Source organism: Lutjanus erythropterus, chromosome 19 (genome assembly GCF_056507025.1).
Source record: "Lutjanus erythropterus isolate fLutEry1 chromosome 19, fLutEry1.hap2, whole genome shotgun sequence".
Lineage (NCBI taxonomy): Eukaryota > Metazoa > Chordata > Actinopteri > Lutjaniformes > Lutjanidae > Lutjanus > Lutjanus erythropterus.
This window is the reverse complement of record NC_139335.1, coordinates 13,173,443-13,193,411: the sequence shown is the minus strand read 5'-3', so window position 1 is coordinate 13,193,411 and position 19,969 is coordinate 13,173,443. Positions and strand designations below refer to the sequence as shown.

General features: G+C 41.1%; 1 protein-coding gene across 4 annotated transcripts in view; it reads right to left on the bottom strand.

The window, feature by feature from the left end:
* sdk2a (sidekick cell adhesion molecule 2a) overlaps nucleotides 1-19,969 on the bottom strand; it is a 124,790-nt gene that overhangs the window by 25,990 nt on the left and 78,831 nt on the right. For all 4 annotated transcript variants that reach the window (XM_084744072.1, XM_084744073.1, XM_084744074.1 and 1 more), the window contains exons 6-18: nucleotides 15,938-16,049; nucleotides 15,314-15,504; nucleotides 13,402-13,485; nucleotides 13,108-13,302; nucleotides 12,503-12,619; nucleotides 12,065-12,232; nucleotides 11,387-11,489; nucleotides 9,806-9,982; nucleotides 9,382-9,518; nucleotides 8,543-8,690; nucleotides 5,753-5,893; nucleotides 5,189-5,370; nucleotides 449-564 (exon numbers count right to left, since the gene is read on the bottom strand). In XM_084744072.1, coding sequence (XP_084600198.1) covers nucleotides 449-564; nucleotides 5,189-5,370; nucleotides 5,753-5,893; nucleotides 8,543-8,690; nucleotides 9,382-9,518; nucleotides 9,806-9,982; nucleotides 11,387-11,489; nucleotides 12,065-12,232; nucleotides 12,503-12,619; nucleotides 13,108-13,302; nucleotides 13,402-13,485; nucleotides 15,314-15,504; nucleotides 15,938-16,049 — 1,871 coding nt within the window. The remainder of the gene's footprint in view (nucleotides 1-448; nucleotides 565-5,188; nucleotides 5,371-5,752; nucleotides 5,894-8,542; nucleotides 8,691-9,381; nucleotides 9,519-9,805; nucleotides 9,983-11,386; nucleotides 11,490-12,064; nucleotides 12,233-12,502; nucleotides 12,620-13,107; nucleotides 13,303-13,401; nucleotides 13,486-15,313; nucleotides 15,505-15,937; nucleotides 16,050-19,969) is intronic.

Here is a 19,969-nt window from a genome sequence, read left to right as displayed (position 1 = left end):
CTGTCTTATAGCCTGCCAGACTCAATGAACAATTATAAGCATCTACTCCTTTTACAAGAAACAGGCACTTACTCAATCAGCAATCATTCAGCATCAATCTGAACTCTAATTAATGTGAACAAAAACAGTTATTCAAGCCCGGAATAAAAAAAAATGAAGGACACCCCGGCATCGTTGTCAGAGAAGTGAGTATTTCAACTTAATATTGCCTTTTTCTCTGATGACATATTATGGGTATTTTATGATTTATTACAGCAGATATATAACAGATTTCTTCTTAAAGTGAAAAACTCAAATAAATCTGCTCACATTTGTTAAGTTTATGATCCACAGAGGAATTTAGGCCATCAGTGCAATCAATCTGACAGCATAATGAGATTCTGCCGACAGGGTGCTCGTCTGCCTCTGACCACTAGAGTGCACCAGTTGACAGAAAGGGGCTGCTCACCTTATATCCCTGGTTGATTCCATTGATAAACTGAGGGCTCGGGGCACTCCAGGTAAAACGCACCGTGGTGGAGTTGACAGCCTCGGCTTGTACATTTCCTGGTGGCACAGTGGGCACTGATCCAGAAGAAGGAGGGGAAAAAAAGAACAGAGAGACACGGAGAGGGGGTTGGACAGAGAAAAAAGGAGAAAAAGAGGGAGTAGTGAGATAGGAGAGGGAAAAAAAAAAACCCTGAAAATGTAGAACCGGGCACTTTCAGACCAGCCTCATTCACAGCGTGAGAATCAGGCTGAAGCATTTTTATTTTGGCTCATTTGGGGAGGTAAGAACATGCCAATCAAACCGGGTGTGAGAGCGGTTGCCTCAGGCAGCTTCCAGGTGAACCCTGCAGCAGTTTGTTTGAAGTGAGCATGCGATTCTGATGTAACACCGGAAAAACAGTCGGGGATTCACACACTAATGAAGCTGATTGGCCAGCGATGGTCCTTGTATCCCTATGCTGTCCTTGATTCTCTTTGAATGTATTTAAATGCACATCATGATCTGTTCTTGTGCCTTTAATGGAGTGAGTGACGGAAACATCCAATTAATGGGAGCTGAGCTAAACAACATGAACGCCTCGTTCACTGTCGTTATTCACTGACAGTCACTTGGATGATGAAATTATTATTTATTTTTTGCAAGGGAAGTGACATGGAAGTAAAGCGTCGTTGTTTGCCATACCTTCAAGGTTTGAAAGTTTTGCTAATTAAACATGACGATCTTGTTTTTCAAATGCAGTACATTTGTTTATTTGCAGATGGATCAGACTGATTTGTTTGCACCTGCTCATTAATTGATTGATTGATCAGGCATCACACAAAGTGTGCTGAGGTTTCCAAGGTTTTAACGATAACGTGTGCCAGGAAGAATGCATAATTTCAGAAGCGTTTGAGTTTTTTTTAATAATCCAGCCAAAAAGAAAAAAAAATGATGGAAATGGAAGGCATCTTTTTATGCACAGACCTGCTCAGTGCTCACAATATAAATCAACAACAAATACCTTTACAAAGAGACAACTGTGGCAAATATACAGACCCTAAGATAATAGTTCAGATCAGGATAAGAAGTTCTCTATGTACCCAACATGTTCCCACAAAGTATTTCAGATTTTCTCATTACAAAAAGCTATATACATAAATAAAGTTAAACTTGAAACCAGTGTAACAGGCTGATATACAACCTATAAAGCCTAATGAAATCAGAATATCTGCTGATTCACCCTCTCTAATAACTGTATCGGAGCAGGGAGTGGAACAGAATAGGAAATGGAAACACTCCCTATTTTCTTGTGAGTGCTCTTGAGAATATTTAGTGAGTCTGGTGCAGAGGATCTCTGTTCATGGAGTGGATTTAACATGACAGGGATTCAGAGATATGTGAGTGTGTTAAGCCTTTCAAAGCTTTATATACAAGTTAAAGGAATTTCAAATCAAACTGGGAGCCAGCGCGGCATATCTAAACCAGGAGCGATATCCCTCTTCTTCTTCTGTTTGTTAAAGTCTAGCAGCAGCAATTTGAACTCACTGTAATCTATGAATTGACTCTTTAGGAAAGGCAGTAAAGAGAGCGTTATTCAATATTCCTGTATTAAAAACATGGATTAACCTTTCAACACGCATTAGCTAGAGCCTTACTGGACAAAAAGTGAGCATGTTAATGTGAGGTTCAGCTCAAAGCCCTGAGTGCCACTCATGTAAAATGACACTCTGGCTTTTTACCTCAGTTTGTTTCGTAGAGCCAGATTCGCAATCGCGTCTTCTCTTTGTGTTTGGTGCCAAAAATAATCTTAGATTTGGCTCAGTATAATAGTGCATAATTTCACAGTAACAAATGTGACTTTCATCCTCTTAAGATTTTGAATAGACAGGGATTTTGAACAGACAGAGAGGCGAGGAACGTAGGGTATTGGAATCGCTGGCCGTGACAGAAATATGTAGCTGCTTGACATCGGGGAAAGTTCACGATGTGTGTTCTAATTATTCTACTCAGCATGTACAATGAGGAAAGAAGTCAACCGAGGCGGCTTGCTTTGGCAACATCAAAAGGTATGTCTCACGCACATCATCACCTGATAATTTATGTGCAGAATCAATTAAATATGTGCACGGAGAGATCGACCAGCATCTCCAGGTGGTCAATATCAACATTTTTCTTTTTTGGTGCTTCAGTCAGAAAAGAAGAAAGCCTTAATAACAGTATGTTTTTTTCATGCAGCGTCCAAGCTAAAAAAAAAAAAAAATCAGTAAATGCAATCATAGAAAAATAGGCTACAGTAAAAATTGACAGGATGACAGTCAATCTAAACATAAAAACCAAAGTATAAGCCTAAATGGGATTCTCAAAAAAGCCTCTGGTGAGGCTATATTCTCATGCTTGCACACAATTTGTTCTACAGTTCTGCAGCACTTATTGAGAAATTAACTACATTAAACCTGACAAACACAAATAAGCAGTGCTGAGAGGCAAATAGCACTTACAGGGCCATATTAAATTCCTTTAAAAGCCTCGCTGCTGCAGTCTGCAGTGTAAATGCTGACTTCTGATTGAGAGAAGAGTAAGAGGTTTTCTTAACAACGTGTGTGAATCACCTTTTCAAGGTTAGCGATGGATTTAAAAAAGAAAACACGCTGTGGAGGAAACATTGCAGAATAACTCTTAATTTGACCATTAAAAACAGATGAGTAGATTAAATCACTCAGGTTTTGTGCCACAGGCTTGACATCATCCAGGGGACTAACATGATGAGGCTGCAGGTCATGAATGGAACTTGTCAAAGCAAAATGAAGCCATCACGTATTTATAACAACTAGGCTGCAGGAAAGATTGTGAACTTTACAAGCTGAAGCTTGAAGACAGTCCTTAAACGGGTAACTCTGGTATTTTTTCAACTTGGACCCCATTTTCCTATTTTTTTATGTCAAAGTGACTAATGCACACAACAATTTTTGAAACTGGTCCAGTATTGAGAGCACTGAAGCCAGCAGAAGCGAAACTGAGCTACAACACAATTCCTCTGGGCAAAGTACATCCACTAAAAGTGCTTGTTTTTGCCACTGACAGGCTCAGATTGTTATGAAAAGTGTCTGACAACATTATAGAAAGAACTGCTGCAGAGACTGACTTTTTTTTAAAGAATAAGATCCTTTTTGTTTAATCAGACCAAGCCACTATATCACTCTGTTCAAAGATACCAGACTCCACCAGCAAAAGCAGTAATTTACCTCAGTGGTGGACAAGAGAGGTAAAATTACTGTTTTTGTAAATGAAGTTTGGTTGCTTTAATCAGAGCAATATCATAATCAATTAAGCACCTGTGCAATGGGGCAAATGGAGCAGCTGCAGCCCCGCTATTAGATTTGGGGGAGCAGATGTGTGCTTTTGCATTCCCACTTTGCTCTGATCATACAGTTTTGCTATTTTTAAACATCTGAGCTACACCAAGGCAAAGTCTTTGCTGCCACAGCACAAAGTGAAAATCATGTGTAAATGGTCAAAAGACACAGTCCAACCAATGTTAAAAAAAAAATCAAATGTTCAATATTATCAGAAGGTAGGTGCACTCTCTCCAGCACCAAACAGTAAGCAGTAAAACAGGTAGTTACTTTGATAAAGGCTGAAAAAACTAAAATTTTGTCTCACACACTCATGGAAGGTGGTGCATTAACAGTGTTCACACTGTGTTTAATTCGGCGTTCATCTGATCCATCAACAGTCACTTATATTTGAAACAGTTCTCCCCATTCCTGTGAATTCCCTAATAGTTCCCAAGGTTTTATCCCACTACAACAGAGCAGCTAACCAACAGAGGCTGGTAACGAGCTGAGGTGACACATCCAAAATAAAGTTTGTACAGAAATACAGTTAATTTTTACATATTATATTGATGCCAAATTGACAAGAAGACAATAATAATATGTTATATTTCTCAAAGGGAGTTTGTCATAATATTTTCCCCAGAAAGCACAGGCAGCTTTAATTTACTTCAAATTGCTATGTATATATATTATTTTAACATGTTATCATCACTAAAGAAACAATAGGCAACTGCTGAAGTATGATACGCTTATCTGACATTGACTGCTGCTGGTTATTACTTTGATTAATGGTTTAATAATGTATGTATTGATTACTGACAGTGGATGATCAGGTTAATTTAGAGGTATTGCGCTCAGTTTCTAATGGCAGTGTGCAGTACATAGTTGCCCTTTGTGGGCGTTTATCTGTCAACTCACTGCTGAAACTATAAAAAAATGAAAATTAATAGTTCTATATAAATAGTGCAACATAAACTGACGTTATATTGAAAGAGCAGATTTAGTGGTCATGATTGAAGGCTCTATATTGAAGGAAATGGCATTTTCAGGTTTTCATTAAATGAATTTTTTTTTTTCTTCCATACTAATCTTGCACCCCCACTTTTAACTGTAACTAGGCACCCATGCTTATAATAACTCTCTGAACCTGTCAGTGGCAGAAACAAGCACTTTTAGATGATGTGCAGCTGCCAAGAGGGATTACGTTGCAGTTCAGTTTTGCCTCTGCCAACTGCAGTGCCCCCCCCCACCATCAATACTGGACCAATTTCAAAAACAGGGTCCAGGTTGAGAAATACTATAATTTCCCCTTTAACTTGAGCTTGGCTACTTGGATTGTTGGTGGGCTTCCTTGACAATATTCAGCCCTGCGTGTTGCCCTCACCTCCTTGCAGTGTCCATTCAGTGACTTTGTGGCTGTAGGTGCCCCTGCCCGCTCCATTATAGGCTGCCACCTCGATTTCATAGTTGGTCCAGATGATGAGGTCCTCCAGGAGCAGACTGGTCTGGTCCGGGTTGGTGATGTTTTTCATCTGACAATCAACAGGAAGCCCCGACAGACAGTACCTGGCAGCAGAGGTAGTAATCGATAGACAGAGACAGGGAGTGGGAGACAGACAGACGGACACCACGCAGACAGACATAAATATAAATATATTAGAACACGGATTTGAGGAAAACGAGACGGAGGGAGAGAGTAGTAATGGATGATAAGTCATGCAGAACAGTTATAAAAACGGTTACAATAAGAGAGGTGACAACAGATGAATGGTGAGAAAGGTATTTAATTGGCGCCAATTATTCTATTGCAGCGGTGAGCGAGAATGAGGTGAAATGGAGAGGAAGAAAAGGAGCTGACATAACAGTTATTATCACTTCTGAATGGCATTGGCCCAGACAGGCACCTATCCCTGGGAGGAAATTAGGCAGGTTGTCATGGTCTTCTTACCTGATGATGTAGCCCTGGAGTGGACCATTCTGATGGCTCTCCGGGGGTGGCTGCCACTGGATCATGATGGACTGATTGGTGCGACCACTTGCGATGACTGTTTGAGGGGGGGCGCTGGGAGGCTCCTCGGGAAGAGTTAGTCTGCAGCGGCCAAAAAAAAGGGGGAAAAAAAGGAAAAGAGAGGTGAAAGAAGAGACAAAGAGTGGAACCATGCATTAATTATCGTGGGTTTCTGCATATTTCTAACCCATTTCATCATAGACATCAAATCATAATAAAGCCCGCTTTTTGTATTTTTTAGAACACCATAAAGGAAAGTTGGGATAAGTCTCTGTCCAAAACATATTCTCTATAATACCGTCCGCGGAGGGACATCTTGCCACGGCATGACAAGGATCAAAGAGGCCTTGGTGAAAATAGAGCAGCACAATGCAGAGACAGTGCGAGTGAGAGAAAGATATAAAAGAACAAGAAAGAGAGATCCAGGCAGACTTTTCCCTTAAGTCAATTTAAGATGACATCTTGATTTCTTCCCAGTGCACCGGAGCACTGCTCTGGAGGAGATGAAGCAGAGTGTTTAGGATCAAAGAGGTGTGCCCGAGAGATGCCTCAGAAAAGCCATGCACTCTCGCTGACGCTCAGTCACCCTCCTGCGGTGCGCTCTTGTCTGGGCACATTCACACAGGAATTCAGCTCTGTGAATGAGTGTGTGGTGCAAAAAGGTGAGTGATGCGCCGAGATGGCTTTCAGTCTGAGGGGTCCCTTGTTATAGGTGTAACAGAAGGAAATGGTTGGTGCCGGTGCAGATATGTACAGACAGTAATAGGGCTGGGTGATATGGCTTGTAAATAATAGCTTGATTTTTTCAGGCCCTTCTGCGTTATATGACATACCTCAATATATACATTTTCTCTAAAATAACATACTGTAGAGTTCAAAATAGTACAAACATATGATGATCTTGTAGAATATGATGCATCGCTATAGATCAAACTACCAAACTGTAAATTAAGCAGACATTTTTGACTCGGGTGGCATTGACGTGTGCAGGTATGCCATGCAGTTCGGGCGCGCGCAGGCATCAATTTACCATTTCTCATATTTTTTACCATTTAAAAGATAAATAGCTATTCCAATCACAACACAATAAAGTGGCACCACACAAATACAATATAAAGCTTCAATACTTTGTTCTTTTGGTCCTCAAAATGAAATTGAATCTCCATTGTACCTCTGTCCTCAGGCTGTGAGACTTGTAAACTAAATTCATCCTCAGCATTCTTATTAATTCATCCACTGGCTGTATATAGTTCTCTGTATATGTTTTTTGTTTTGAAGGGAACTACAGCCAATATCTCATTATACAACCCTGTGTTGTAAAATGATCCATAAAGTAAATTACCCTTAAAATTAAAAGTAGGCTACATGCGAAAGAAAACAATGCACATTTATAAATACTTGTTAAACATCTGGTTCAAACTAAGGTCCCACCTCTGACTGGACAGATCATACTGTAAGAGAATAATGGGGTGGTGCTTGGGGTGGCCAATCACATTTCAGGGGTGGTCAGTGCCCCCCTCAGCCCCCCCTATAGAAACACCCCTGTAAACATCTACAGCAGCAAAATGTAACCGACACATTAATGCAGCTGTAATATTAATCCAAAAAGATCATACTTTTAACAGAATGACTACTTTAAGTAAATTTTATGATATTACTTGCATACAGGAAACTGGAAAACACATTATTAACATATCAGAAAATATGAGAAGATATTTGGAAAATATGTTGGCCCAGTTTACTTTCACAGAACGTATTTAACAGCTGTGTGTGCACCGGTGAAACAGCTGCACCAACGAAGCACACCACGTGAAAGACTTGCTTTAATGAATTACTTTTGTTTATAATATGAGGAATTGTAAAATGTTCACACAGTCAGTGGGAGATCACAGGCAATAAAGCTGGCATTTCATCCTCACAGTTGTAGTGGAGGTCAAACTGCATATGGCATGCGCACTTTATCTTATGTACATTATAATACTGATTAATGTTGAAATGTTCCTCTGCCTCAACAATTATTTATACAACCAGATGATACACTAAGCAGTCAGGTTTAGAACTCACATTTCTGCATTTAGTATTGCCTGAAGTATAACCATTGTGTTTTGACAGTAGCCAAAACTCAAAAATGATATGGTCACATGCTATATCCCAAATTAATTCATACTCAAATATACTGACCATATTTGATGTATCTCCCAGCTCCAGACAGTAGTGTGTACAGGTGAATTGTGATGAGCGTAGATTGTGTGTTTGTGAGTGTGTGTGTGTGGTGTGCATGTATAATTATGACTCTTTCGTCTTGATAGTCGAGAGAATTTACTTGAGATGTGAGTCTGTGTGAAGCTCTGCCTCTTTCAAGCCTCTCTGTATTTTACTCATGAAGTTCGGCAAAGACAGTTAATAGGAGGGAGAGAGATGAAGCTGGGTCAGCGCACCCATCAAGTCTTCACAAAGCGCAATTTCAGCTCATTCACAGTTTTATCTTGAAAAAGGCCCCGTCCCGAAGCTGGCTCATCTCTCACTCAATCCCACAGGAGAGAAGACCAAAAAAGTGGACTTACAGGAAATAATCACGGGATTTTCTATTGAACTGCCAAGACGAGGCGGAAGAACGGGCTGTTCCAAACCTGTGAAAGCCCCCGAAGTGCAACGCTGTTCTCACGGCCAGCGCGCACATTGAGCAGCAGCATTTTTAATATTCAGTAGATGTAGAAGTGCAGCACCAACCGGTCAGTCTCTTTGCTGAACTGGCCTCTGCCCACGTCGTTGACGGCACACAGGCGGAACTGGTACGAGCGTGCTGGGATGAGGCCACCAACAGTAACCCCGGTGGACTCTGGTTCAATGTTGGCCAGCAGCACTGTCCAAGGGGCATCTGAAATGGAGAACAGATGTACATGCAGACAGAGCTGTGAGCAACAGCGAGTGAACGGTAAATGACCTTGTGAGAGCATTTAACATAGAAAAATGAGCATAGAAAAACCTCTTCAGCACTTGCAAACTCCAATTTAAATTCAGTGTTATTTCTGACTATTATTACACACCATTGTTTCATTTTCAGTAATAATATAGCAGCTACTGATAAAAAACAAGTCATTTATTTTGTATACACTCCCAGTAAATATCAAATTGAAATTCAATTATCCAAAAACCAGATCCCCATCTGCATCCTCGGATTCATTTTCCTCTTAATGAGTTGTCATCTTCTCAGTTAGCCTGAGCTACGATGAGAAACGGCTGAACGATTTACTCTCTATGGGTGAAAGCATTCCCACTTCTTTGATTTTATCAAGCGAAAGGAAGATTGGAGCATTGGGCATCAACACAATTTGGCTCCCCTGATCATTCGTGAGGAAGCGTACAGGTGAGGCAATTGAGTTACACTGATTGCAGAAGGTAAGAGGGGACGCAACTGCCAATTTTAGGGACACAATAGAAATGTAATATAATAAGAGGGGTAGCAAATGAGTGCTTCCAGGGAGTATGAAGTAACAATATTGCCTTTAAAATGACTAACAAGAAGCAGTTTTTGGAGCAACATGCAGTGTTAATGGTGAAGCACTCACTGTTTTCTGAGACTTCCAGGATGTAGCGGATCAGGGGGCTGTTGCCATCAAAGGCCTGAGCCCATGTGAGGTTGATGGCCCTCTTCTCTGTGGCACTCAGGACTGCTATTGGGTTTTCTGGAGCATGGGGCAGCTGTCTGTATGCGTATTTGTGTGTGTGTGTGTGTGTGAGGGAGGGAGAAAGTGATAAAGCGAAATGGAATCAGACAAGAGAGGCAGAAAATAACAGAATTAAACAGGCAAAGCGAGAGCCTTGCATTGTAAATATTAGAGGGTGTGATGGATTAGAGAGGAGAGCAGTGATAAACCGCAACAGTGGAAAAAACATCCATCCATCATGTCCCCGTCTGACGTAAATAAGAGAAAAAAAAAAAAAAAGGAACACAGACAGCGAGATAAGACAGGGGGAGGCAAATATGCAGACCTGACTCTGAGGTGGGCATTACGGGAGTCATTGCCACCCACTGAGGTCACCCTGCAGGTGTATGTTCCGATGTCACCCGACCACGTCTGGGAGATGTGCAGGGTCCCGTCGGGATCCAGCCGGAGGCGGGGTGACGTGCTCACGTCAATCACCGCACCGCTCTTCTCCCACACATACCTGGAGGTAACATGTACATGTGTATGTATGAGTAGCACACACACACACACACACATACACATTTTCACACACTGCATCTCCAAGTGTTGTGACAGTAAATCTGTTTGCTTTGTGTCAGTTCATACAGCAAAACACAGAAGGCGCTGACACCGATGAAAAGCCTTGTGAGGCTGATTTGAATCTGAAAACCATCTCTCTCTCTCTGTCACATATACGGTACTGAAGCTTTCTTCCATGCATTTCTCTCCTTGTCACATACCCAACCGCACATATGGACACCCCCATTCCCCCCTCCACATAAGCATGCACACACTAGGAGCTCCTGTGATTAATTGCGACTGTTCGGGCTTTCCAGCTAATCTCCTCTGTGTTGCGTTTAATTAAAGGCGCTGTCTGAAGTTATTACTCTGTTTACATATTCATCTGTTTACCCCGCGATCTGATCAATGCCGTGGGCCCACAGGTGACAGGCACTCTAATCACTGGGCTCCACAGACATCATTTCACTCCCTCTGAGACAGATGCATGTGCTCACACTCCATCATGCTCAAGACTGTCTGAAGAGTGAGGCGAAGCGATGGACTAATTCCTCAATCAGACTCTAAGAGTTTCAAAATCTTCCCATAGGAGGTCGTCTAATGGTGGATAAACAGCATAAGATCTCTTGCAGATTTCATAAACTAATTAAGTACGACATTGATACCCACGCTTGTTTTCTAGACTGGGGTTGCATCAAGAGATAGTTGTCATATCTGACATTTATTACAATTGTGGGTGTTTTAAAACAGAATTATTGGCTTGTGGTTGTGTGCCTCCACCAGCAAATCAAGGTGCTGCTTACATCTGTGTGTCCAGATGTCCAGAATCATGTAGTCGATGATGTGAAGACTTTAAAAGAATTTAATAAAAGGTATTTGGTGTATTTTTTTACAGTATCACTGTATGATTCTAGTGAATAATTTCCAATGAGAAACATGTTGTCTTCTCTTAAAGACTATTTCAACAGAGGAGTACAGAAGACTGATTGAGAGCTGAACATTATGATGTCAAAGTGAAGTTGACCCTTGACTTTTTGGATATAAAATGTCACCACCTCATCATTTTATCATAATTTAATTCACGTATAAATTCTTGAGCTCCCTCCAAATTCTAATCGATTCATCGCTGAGTCCAGGTGGACATTTGTGCCAAATTTTAACAAACTGGATTCAGGTGATCCTGAGATACAAAATTATCTGAGATGTTGTGTTCACAAGAATGGGACAGACAGATGTACGGATGGACGTACTGACGTATGGATCTATGGACAATCCGAAAACATAACGCCTCCAGCCACGGCTGTTGCTGGAGCCCGAGGCATAACAAGGCTAGGAAGTTTATATTGCAGGTGGATGTAGTTATTACCTGACAGTGACACTGGGGTCATGGGTCACTCCACAGTTCATAACAGCTTTGGTTCCCTTGATGACACTCTGATCCTGTGGTGGTTTAGTGATGCGCGTACGTGCTGCGGACACACACAGAGGTTGTTATTCAGAGACTGTGTTTGAACAGCGGATTGAACAGGGCTTACTGGACTTGGTTTCATCTTTCACTCAATGTCTGTCTGAAACCGGGTGAATCATACAGTTTTTCCGCTGGGTGGAGTGCTTTTGCAAGGCTCAGAAACACTGGAAATGGGAATTTATGCACAGAAAATAAGTACATGCATGAGTCATTACACGACAGTCAGAATATCTTGACAATGACCTCCAGGAACCAGGTACTTACCACATCTTCAAGTAAACAAGTCATGGATTAAAAAAGGAGGATTTTTCTATTTCAAAACTTTAGCTTGGATTCATAGGTTACAGTATTTTCACCATGTGCTGGTCAAGGTAGAGTATGAAGGCTTGGGGCAGAGCATGTGCAGGTTTTATGATTTAGTGCTATAATAAAAGCTTTTGAAGTTTTCTTTCCTCTTTATTTTTGTACTGCTTGGATTGCCTTGAATATCATCCTGTTTTTTCCCAGTTCTCTGTTTATACTTGAGTATACAGAGCAACACGCCATCTTTCTTTTGTCGTAGCTAGTTATGCTTACCCCAGACCACTAGGTCAGCTGAAGCTTCATCGATGCCGCGGGAGTTGGAGGCCATGCAGGTGTAGGTACCAGCGTCAGACAGGTGGGAGGGGCTGATTAGCAAGCTGCCCGACTCCAGCAGGGTGAACCTGGGCAGCTGGACCGAGCCACTGGCCAAGACACGTTCACCTGCAGGGAAGGGCGGAAGTGATTGATGGTATGGGATGTAGGGGGAAAAAAGGGAGGAGGGCAACGGGGAGAAAGAGAGATTAGGGTATTGGAAAAATGTCAGGGAAAACAAACAGGAGGAAAAGCAGGGATGCAAAAGGAAAGAAGTAAGCTTGTTTGGAGAAAATGCATATTCTGAACCCCTTCCATAGCTCGTGTCAAACCTTGACAAATCTTAAAATGCAGCATAATGAACCCCCACTCTGGACCTCACGCTGTTAGCCCACGCACCTTTCTGCCAGGTGATGGCAGGCCGCGGGGCTCCTGAGGTCTCACAATGCAGGATGACTGACATGCCGTCAATCACGGCGCTGTCAGAAGGGCCAGCGGTGATGTTGGGAGCGATACCTGAGAGGGGAGGGGTCACACACACACGCAGAAACACACACACACACACATGCAAACAAAATCAGGTAAGACAGAGGTGATAATGAGAGATATAAACAGCTTTCTCCCTAATAAAGCAGGCGGCAGCTGAGAGCTTAATAGACTTGACAAAAGGGGCGGCTGTCAGGTCTCATATTTGGGGACAGCTCTGAGAATCTGACAAGGCAAGTCTCCGTCTCTCCCTCGCTCCCTTTCTCCCCTGCACATTCTCTGATTCAAAAATAGCCAATAATTGCCCGAGCATCCAAGGTGACAAATCTGTCAATGCGAAGAGATATATAGATAGATGGGTGTAGGAGGCAAGACAGAGAGAGAGAGAAAAGAGGATTAGGAACGAGAACAGTGGAGCGGATTTAAGAATAAAGAAGGGAGGGAACAGAGAGGGGAAGATGAGTGGAATTAAGCAGCAGACGTGCAGATAGCTTTGAAAAATTTTCAAGGGGACATACTAGTAACAGCTAGGTAGGTGTTTGTCTGGATCTCTCCTGCGAGATTGCGGGCAAAGCACTGAAACATCCCTGTGTCATCTGGCAGGAGACCGTTGATCTGTAGACTGCCTCCCACCAACACCCTGTACCTCGGGATCTTTACCGGGCTGATGGGCACTGCATCCTTATACCACACTATGTCTGGCTGTGGTGTGCCTGCAGAGGAAGGAGAGGATTAATTTTTTTTTCCCTTGCCACTGTGACCCTTTTGTTCTTTTTATTCTTTTTGCACACAGAAAAACAAACAGCACCAACCTCGTGCCTGACAGGGGATATCCACCACCTTTTCCATTTCTGCACTGATGTGGCTCGGTGGCTCTTTCACAAACAGAGGATACTCTGTTTCAAAGAGAAAAAAAAGCAGAAAACTTAGCTCCATTAAAGCATTTTAAAACAACTCACAAATCATCTGTGCTTTTTCTACATCTGCTCTTCTAAATCAGTGGTTCTCAACGTGAGGGTCAGAAGCCCAGCGGAGATCGCAGGATCACTTCTGGGGGTCGAGTAAAAGATAGTGGCAAGCAGCACAGCGTGAGAGACAGGAAGCAGCTCTCAGTGACATTGGTGTGGCAGCTTTGTGTTATAAAGTAATCCCTGAAGTGTCTCAGGCGGACAGAGAGGGGTGCAAACGCCAACCTGATTATTCTGGTGGGGTCATGACTCAAAAAAACTGAGAACCAGCGTTCTGCATCAGTGTTTCTCAAACTTTTTTCAGTTATGTACTCACATCTAAATATTTTTTTTCATCCACATACCTCATGGACAACAGTAGAAAAAAAACTACATAAAGAGGTACAATAAGGTGCTGCTCCATCAGTATCATAGAGATAAATTCCATTAAAACATATTCTTCCTGATACTTATGGTGTCATGGCCCTGTTTTTGTTTTCTTTTTCACGTCTGTCTCCTGTATTATTGCTATGTTTCAACCATGAATCCTTCTGTATTTTTGTCCGTTATTCAATCCCTCAACTGGCTTCACAGTCACTGTGAGCATAATTGTTGCTTTCTTCCTCTGTGAGGTTTTATGGTAATTGACAATTTAGTTTATTTGAAATGTTGTGCACAATGCTGTCATAAAACTATCCTAACCGTCATGTCCTAACCATGTCATGACATCAGTTATTATGAATATTTATGACTGTTATCGTTAAGTGCCATTTGATCAATTATGTCACATTTAATTCAAAGTTGATGCTGTTTGAGACGTCTTTATCATGACAACTAGACATTGATCAAGTCGGTAATGTCTCATGTGAACTTCACATGAGCCAAGAAAAAAAATCTCTGTGTCTCTTAACATTGTTAAAAGATGTTTTAACATTACATTATATTGTTGGTTTTGACACTGGCTGTCATGAGACCAAGTGTCATGAATATTTTCCTTGACCTCAAGTAAATTTTGAAATGGTTGGTACCAATGGTGATTTAGCTTTCTGAATTACCTGATGTATAGGCACAGCGTCACGATACTGGAATTTCTCATTTCAATACAACAGCTCAAAAAACACCAACATTCAAAACAATTTTCAATACTCCAGGGAAAAAATTGACTCAACATCAATGGCATAAAGTTATAGATTTTCATTAAGATAAATACAACAATACTATAACATGACAACAAATATAGTAAAAGAAACGAGTGATGAGAAAAAGACTGCACTGTGAGTACATGAGAGGTAGGCTAACTACAGTCCACTGTTTTCTGTAGCTGGCATTATCTCGTTAGCTCGGTTAGCCATGGAGCTAGCTGCCTAATTAGTTGAATCAGCCCTGGGGTGACAGGAGCAGAACCAAGCAAGAAAAAACGCTTCAGTACTGTCGTAAAATTGGCTACCATCACTCTTTGATCAATCTTACATTTAGATTTTTTTATTGAAGTTTTTTTATTGTATTTTTTAAGGGGTCATGCATGACTGATATTTTTTAAATCAACATTTTAAAACATTGTCACACACTCCCTGCAGTACTCCAAAGTACCTATAGGGGTACTAGTACCCCCATGTAAGAAACGCTGTCCTAGATAACAACATCAGCTCCATTACTGAAGAATAAAACAGCAACAAAATGTTCTCTCAACATGGGAGTTAGCAGGCTGATGCAATATTTGGATAATTTTGGCTCAGCTGCTCTGTGAGAGGGTAAGACAAGCTGTGGGTTTATTTACCGAGGACATGCAGGAAGGCCCCGGCAGTGACTGAGGGGACGCTGCTGCTGCGGAGTGACGCCTCACACTCGTAGAAGCCGCTATCACTGACCGCAGGCAAACTGATGACCAATCTGCGTCCGAAATCTCGGATCCCCGTGCTGACCACCACCCCGTCTTTCCTCCACGTAATACTCATTTTGACGAGTGGTCTGGAGGAGGAAAAAAAAAAAGATGAAAAGGAGAAAAAAGAGAGCAAGAGATGGGGAGTGTGGTTTTTAATACAGATTCATATTCTGTTTCAAGGTTACAGAGCATTGAAAGAGCAATGGGATACATCTGTCATTCTGATTAAGTCTTTGAATTGGAGATAATAGTCAGAATTCAGGACTGGGATTGCGCAAGACAGGGAGAGCAGAGTGAAGCCTTGAATCAAAGGAGAGAATGGAAAAGAGGTACAAAATGAGAGACTTACAAAATACTTTTTCATCATGTTCAAACAAAAGATTTCAAGATTCATTCAAATGACAAAGTATCAGATGTAGAGGTAAGAGAAGGTGGAGGTGTTTTGATAATGTGTGCATGTCTTTCTCCGTGTTTGTCTCCTCCTCAGCATCCATGTGTGTCCAAGACATATAAAATTACCTCGCATTAGCAACACATTCCATGATCGCCTCGTTTCTGCCCATGGTTACACTGGTGTTCTTGGGGGGGATGATGATAGACGGGGCGATGGGGTCTGCAGGTCCTCCCACATCTATCACACACACAGAAACACAGAGGTAGATAGAAAAACGTGAAAAAATCCATAAACCATATGCAGACCCGAGATTAGACCTGTGCATCAGCCAATTGAGCATGACTAGCCTTACACTGAGACTGACAATCTGTCACCATTCCCAGCAGGTAGCCAGCATGCTATCACCCAACTATTAACACCCCTGTCTTTACTTTAGTTCCTTTTTCTAGTGCACACAGCGTTTCCCGAGCACGGTGTTAGCCCAGGTGTTAGAAGCCATTATGTAGCATAATTGAGACAAACACAAAAGGCGATTAAATGCAGCACCATCACTCACGGGTTTCACGGAGCCTCCAGCCAACCATCGATTCACTGCCCTCAATCAGTGATCTCTCTCTGAATCTGATCTCATTTTCCCCCCACCTCCCCGGAGTGCGGGTATGGGCCTGTGCGCTCGTATGTGTTTGAGTGATTGCGCGTTTACCGCGTGTACCGTATGCACGTGTGTTTGTGATGGTGCAAGTTCTTTCAGGGCTGCTGAGGTTAACGCGGTGCCTAATCAAGTTTTTATTATCATTATTGTTATTTTGTGCCACCTCATTGTAAATCACACCCGTTCAAGGCCCATTTTTGTGGAATCTCAGCAGCGTAATGACAAAGCTTCCTCTACAAAACACTGCCTGAATGTAGGAGCAGCCCTCCTGATGGGTTAATGCTGTTTGGCTCTGCTCCCCATTTGATTGCTTCAGTCAAGCCTCCAGTTCTTCAGCTGTAGAGTTAAAAATCATGATTTTCCAACCTAGTTTAATACAGAATGTTAAGAAAGACAGGAACAATACTGTTAAACAATCTGCCTCATGGAATTCAATTTCATGTGGTGCTTGCATAACATACATTATTCATGTTATATGCTACATAAGAGTATATATGTTCACAGTCAACAATGCTAACTGTATTTTTCCACCCATTATGGGTATTAACTGCTTATCCTAAGGTGGAAATTAAGGACAACAGAGGGATCTGTTGTCCCCCTGAGTTGTCTTCGTCAATATATTATTATAAACATAACTATACAATTTTATATAATATAATGATATGTTTTGGAAGTACTTGTGGTAATTATAGACAAGAAACAATGTGATTTTAAGGTTAGAAAGGTTGCCCACCCCCAAATTAAAATACTAAAAATAATTTCTGTTTCTGCCCCCCCAACAGTGAAATGAAAAACAAGGTTGAAGTGGGCAGCAAATGATACCAGCCGACATCTGGGTGAGAGGCAGAGTACATCTTCGACAGGTTGCCAGTTCATCACAGAGCGTACACTTGGTGACACGGGCAATTTACAGTCACCAATTAACCTGCATGTCTTTTGACTGTGGGAGGAAGCCAGAGCACCTGGAGGAAACACTACACATGTGGAGAACATGCAAACGCCACACAGAAAGGCTCATGCCAGCCGGCAGATTCACCTCCTTGCTGCGAGGCGACGGCGCTGACCCAACTATTTAAAAGAAACCATTTTATCTGGTACATCTTCCAAGTATAAAGTCACATTTAGCCGCTGCTGACATTTTGCTTTCACATCTAAAGAATGAACTTAACATTTCAAAATCACAACATTTGAATTAACCTCGGGTCAGAGCTAAGCATAGATTGAAAAGATGATTCCTAATGGCAGCACAGAGTGTAGAGAACAGAAAAGTGCTGGACTCTGACCCTGCAATACAATTACAGGATGTATGGTACACCAAAAAAAAGTTCAATTTTGGGTTTTAAAGTGAGAAGTCTGGAAATGGAGACACCAGGCCTGTCACAATATCAGACTGTCACTACATGATTGATGTGGCCCCAAAATTTTATGCAATACAACTATTACTACTACTACTACTACTACTACTACTACTACTACTAATAATAATAATAATAATAATAATAATGATAATAATAATAATGATGATGATGATGCTTATTGTGCATATTGTCTCTTTTTTGCAAATTAATTCTACTTGTGCTTTCAGTGTCAAGTGAGAAACAATGAAATTTGTCCTTTCAGAGATGTGATGTGTTTTAGCTAAAAAAATATTTGATGCCAGATGATTAGCCCATTGATAGGTAGATAGATACAACTTTGTGATACTGCAGCTGACTGAAAGGTCTTAGAATTCAACTAGAACTCCCAATAAATCAATTTAATCATGGTGGTCCAAGAATCATCTTGAGGGCATTATTGACATTATTATTAATTAGCATAGCGAAGACCAACCAATCCATGTAGAAGAGCTTGCTGTCAAGACATCACAAGAGTCAAAAAAACTGAAGAAGATGAAACTAAACAGGCTGCAATGATCTGCCAAGGTCCGGGGGATTTATGTGGAAAAATCTAAATCACTTGGATCAGAAGTTATTGGCTAAAATGTATTAAAGGCATTTGGCTGATCTGTGTAATTTCTGTTGCCTAATTAATGGGAGAGATTATGTGGAAAGTTTGATTGGTGTGGGTCTTATAGTTTCTGAGCTCCTGATAGATTTAGTGGAGAAGAGAGAGGAGAGAAGAAGCGTTGGATGGAGATGGAAGAAGAAGAATTCTATCAACAGCACTGACATTCATCTTCTCACAGGAAGAGTATGAGATGAATAATAAGCAAAGTCACTACGGTCAGTAATTGGCAGTGGTATAAACAGCACATAATACATATATAATATGACATGAATTATTTATTGATGGTAATTATTATCATGCAATAGGTCATGTGTGTGTGTGTGTGTGCCAGATCAACCGCAGCTAATCTCACAAACTACTGGATCCATCAGTCTACTAATTTTTGTGCACATTTTTGATTGTATGTTCCTCACGTCATTAATCATGGCAACCTCTCATGGTGGCTGTGATCTATCATTTTTGAAAAACCTTGAAAAACCGCTCTGTTTTATACTGACCGCTGACTCGTCACTCAACTTAACAGGCTGGTAGGGTTTGTAAAAAAAAATGTAAAAAAAAAAAAAAAATCAACTAAAGTTAGCGACAATGAGAGGTGAATAAATCCCTGTTTTGTTACCTTCACATACTGGAGCATTCAAGGTCTGCTAGTGAACAAACGAGAGCTGTAGACTTCACTACAAAATTGACTGTAACTTGCTTTGTAACATTTGCTTGTTATAAACCTAAAAAGTTTAATATGATAGTTGTTACTTGTTGGAATTAAATTCAGTTACTGGCAGTGATCTAATCAGCTCTATGCCAAAATGCTGACTTTCTGAATAGCCACAATTTCCACTGGGACATGCAGGTTCAGACCAGCATCAAGTTTAAATTATTTAGAATTTCAGCTTTTATGAGTTTCTCCAAAAATGTAGATTTTCTGTAAAAACTGCCCATAACTTGTAATGTCTCATAACAATGTTTAAACTGAGAAGTTTGGAGTTATAATCTTTACTTTTTTTCAGTAAGGCGAACCCAGGACACTTATCCATTACATTATTCTATCTGGAAGAGACTGAGACTATATGCTAAAAAATAAAAAACTTTGCAAATCTCAACCGGTTGCATCTGGCAGTTGTGGTTGTATTGCAGTAAGTGCTTCACCATCTGTTCCTGCAGACATCCCGCACTCACCATCCTGCTCCTGCACTCTAGTTAGTGCACTCTTATAGCTGCTGATGCAGTCATGTTGAAGCTGTGAAAAAATTTGATGGTTCCTCTTCATTCAGAGTGCTGACATTACTCTTTAACATCAAATTAAGGTAAATTAAATATTTGTCAGATTTGTTTAAATATAGAGTAAACTGGTTTGTTAAATTCCATAATATTTGGCTGACAATATCTATCCATTCAACTTGTCAAATAACTCATTTTATTTTCTAGAAGACGTGATTGGTTCCTCGGCAGACACTAATTAATGTATTGCAGTTCATAAACCCTCAGTGTTAAGAATACCTCA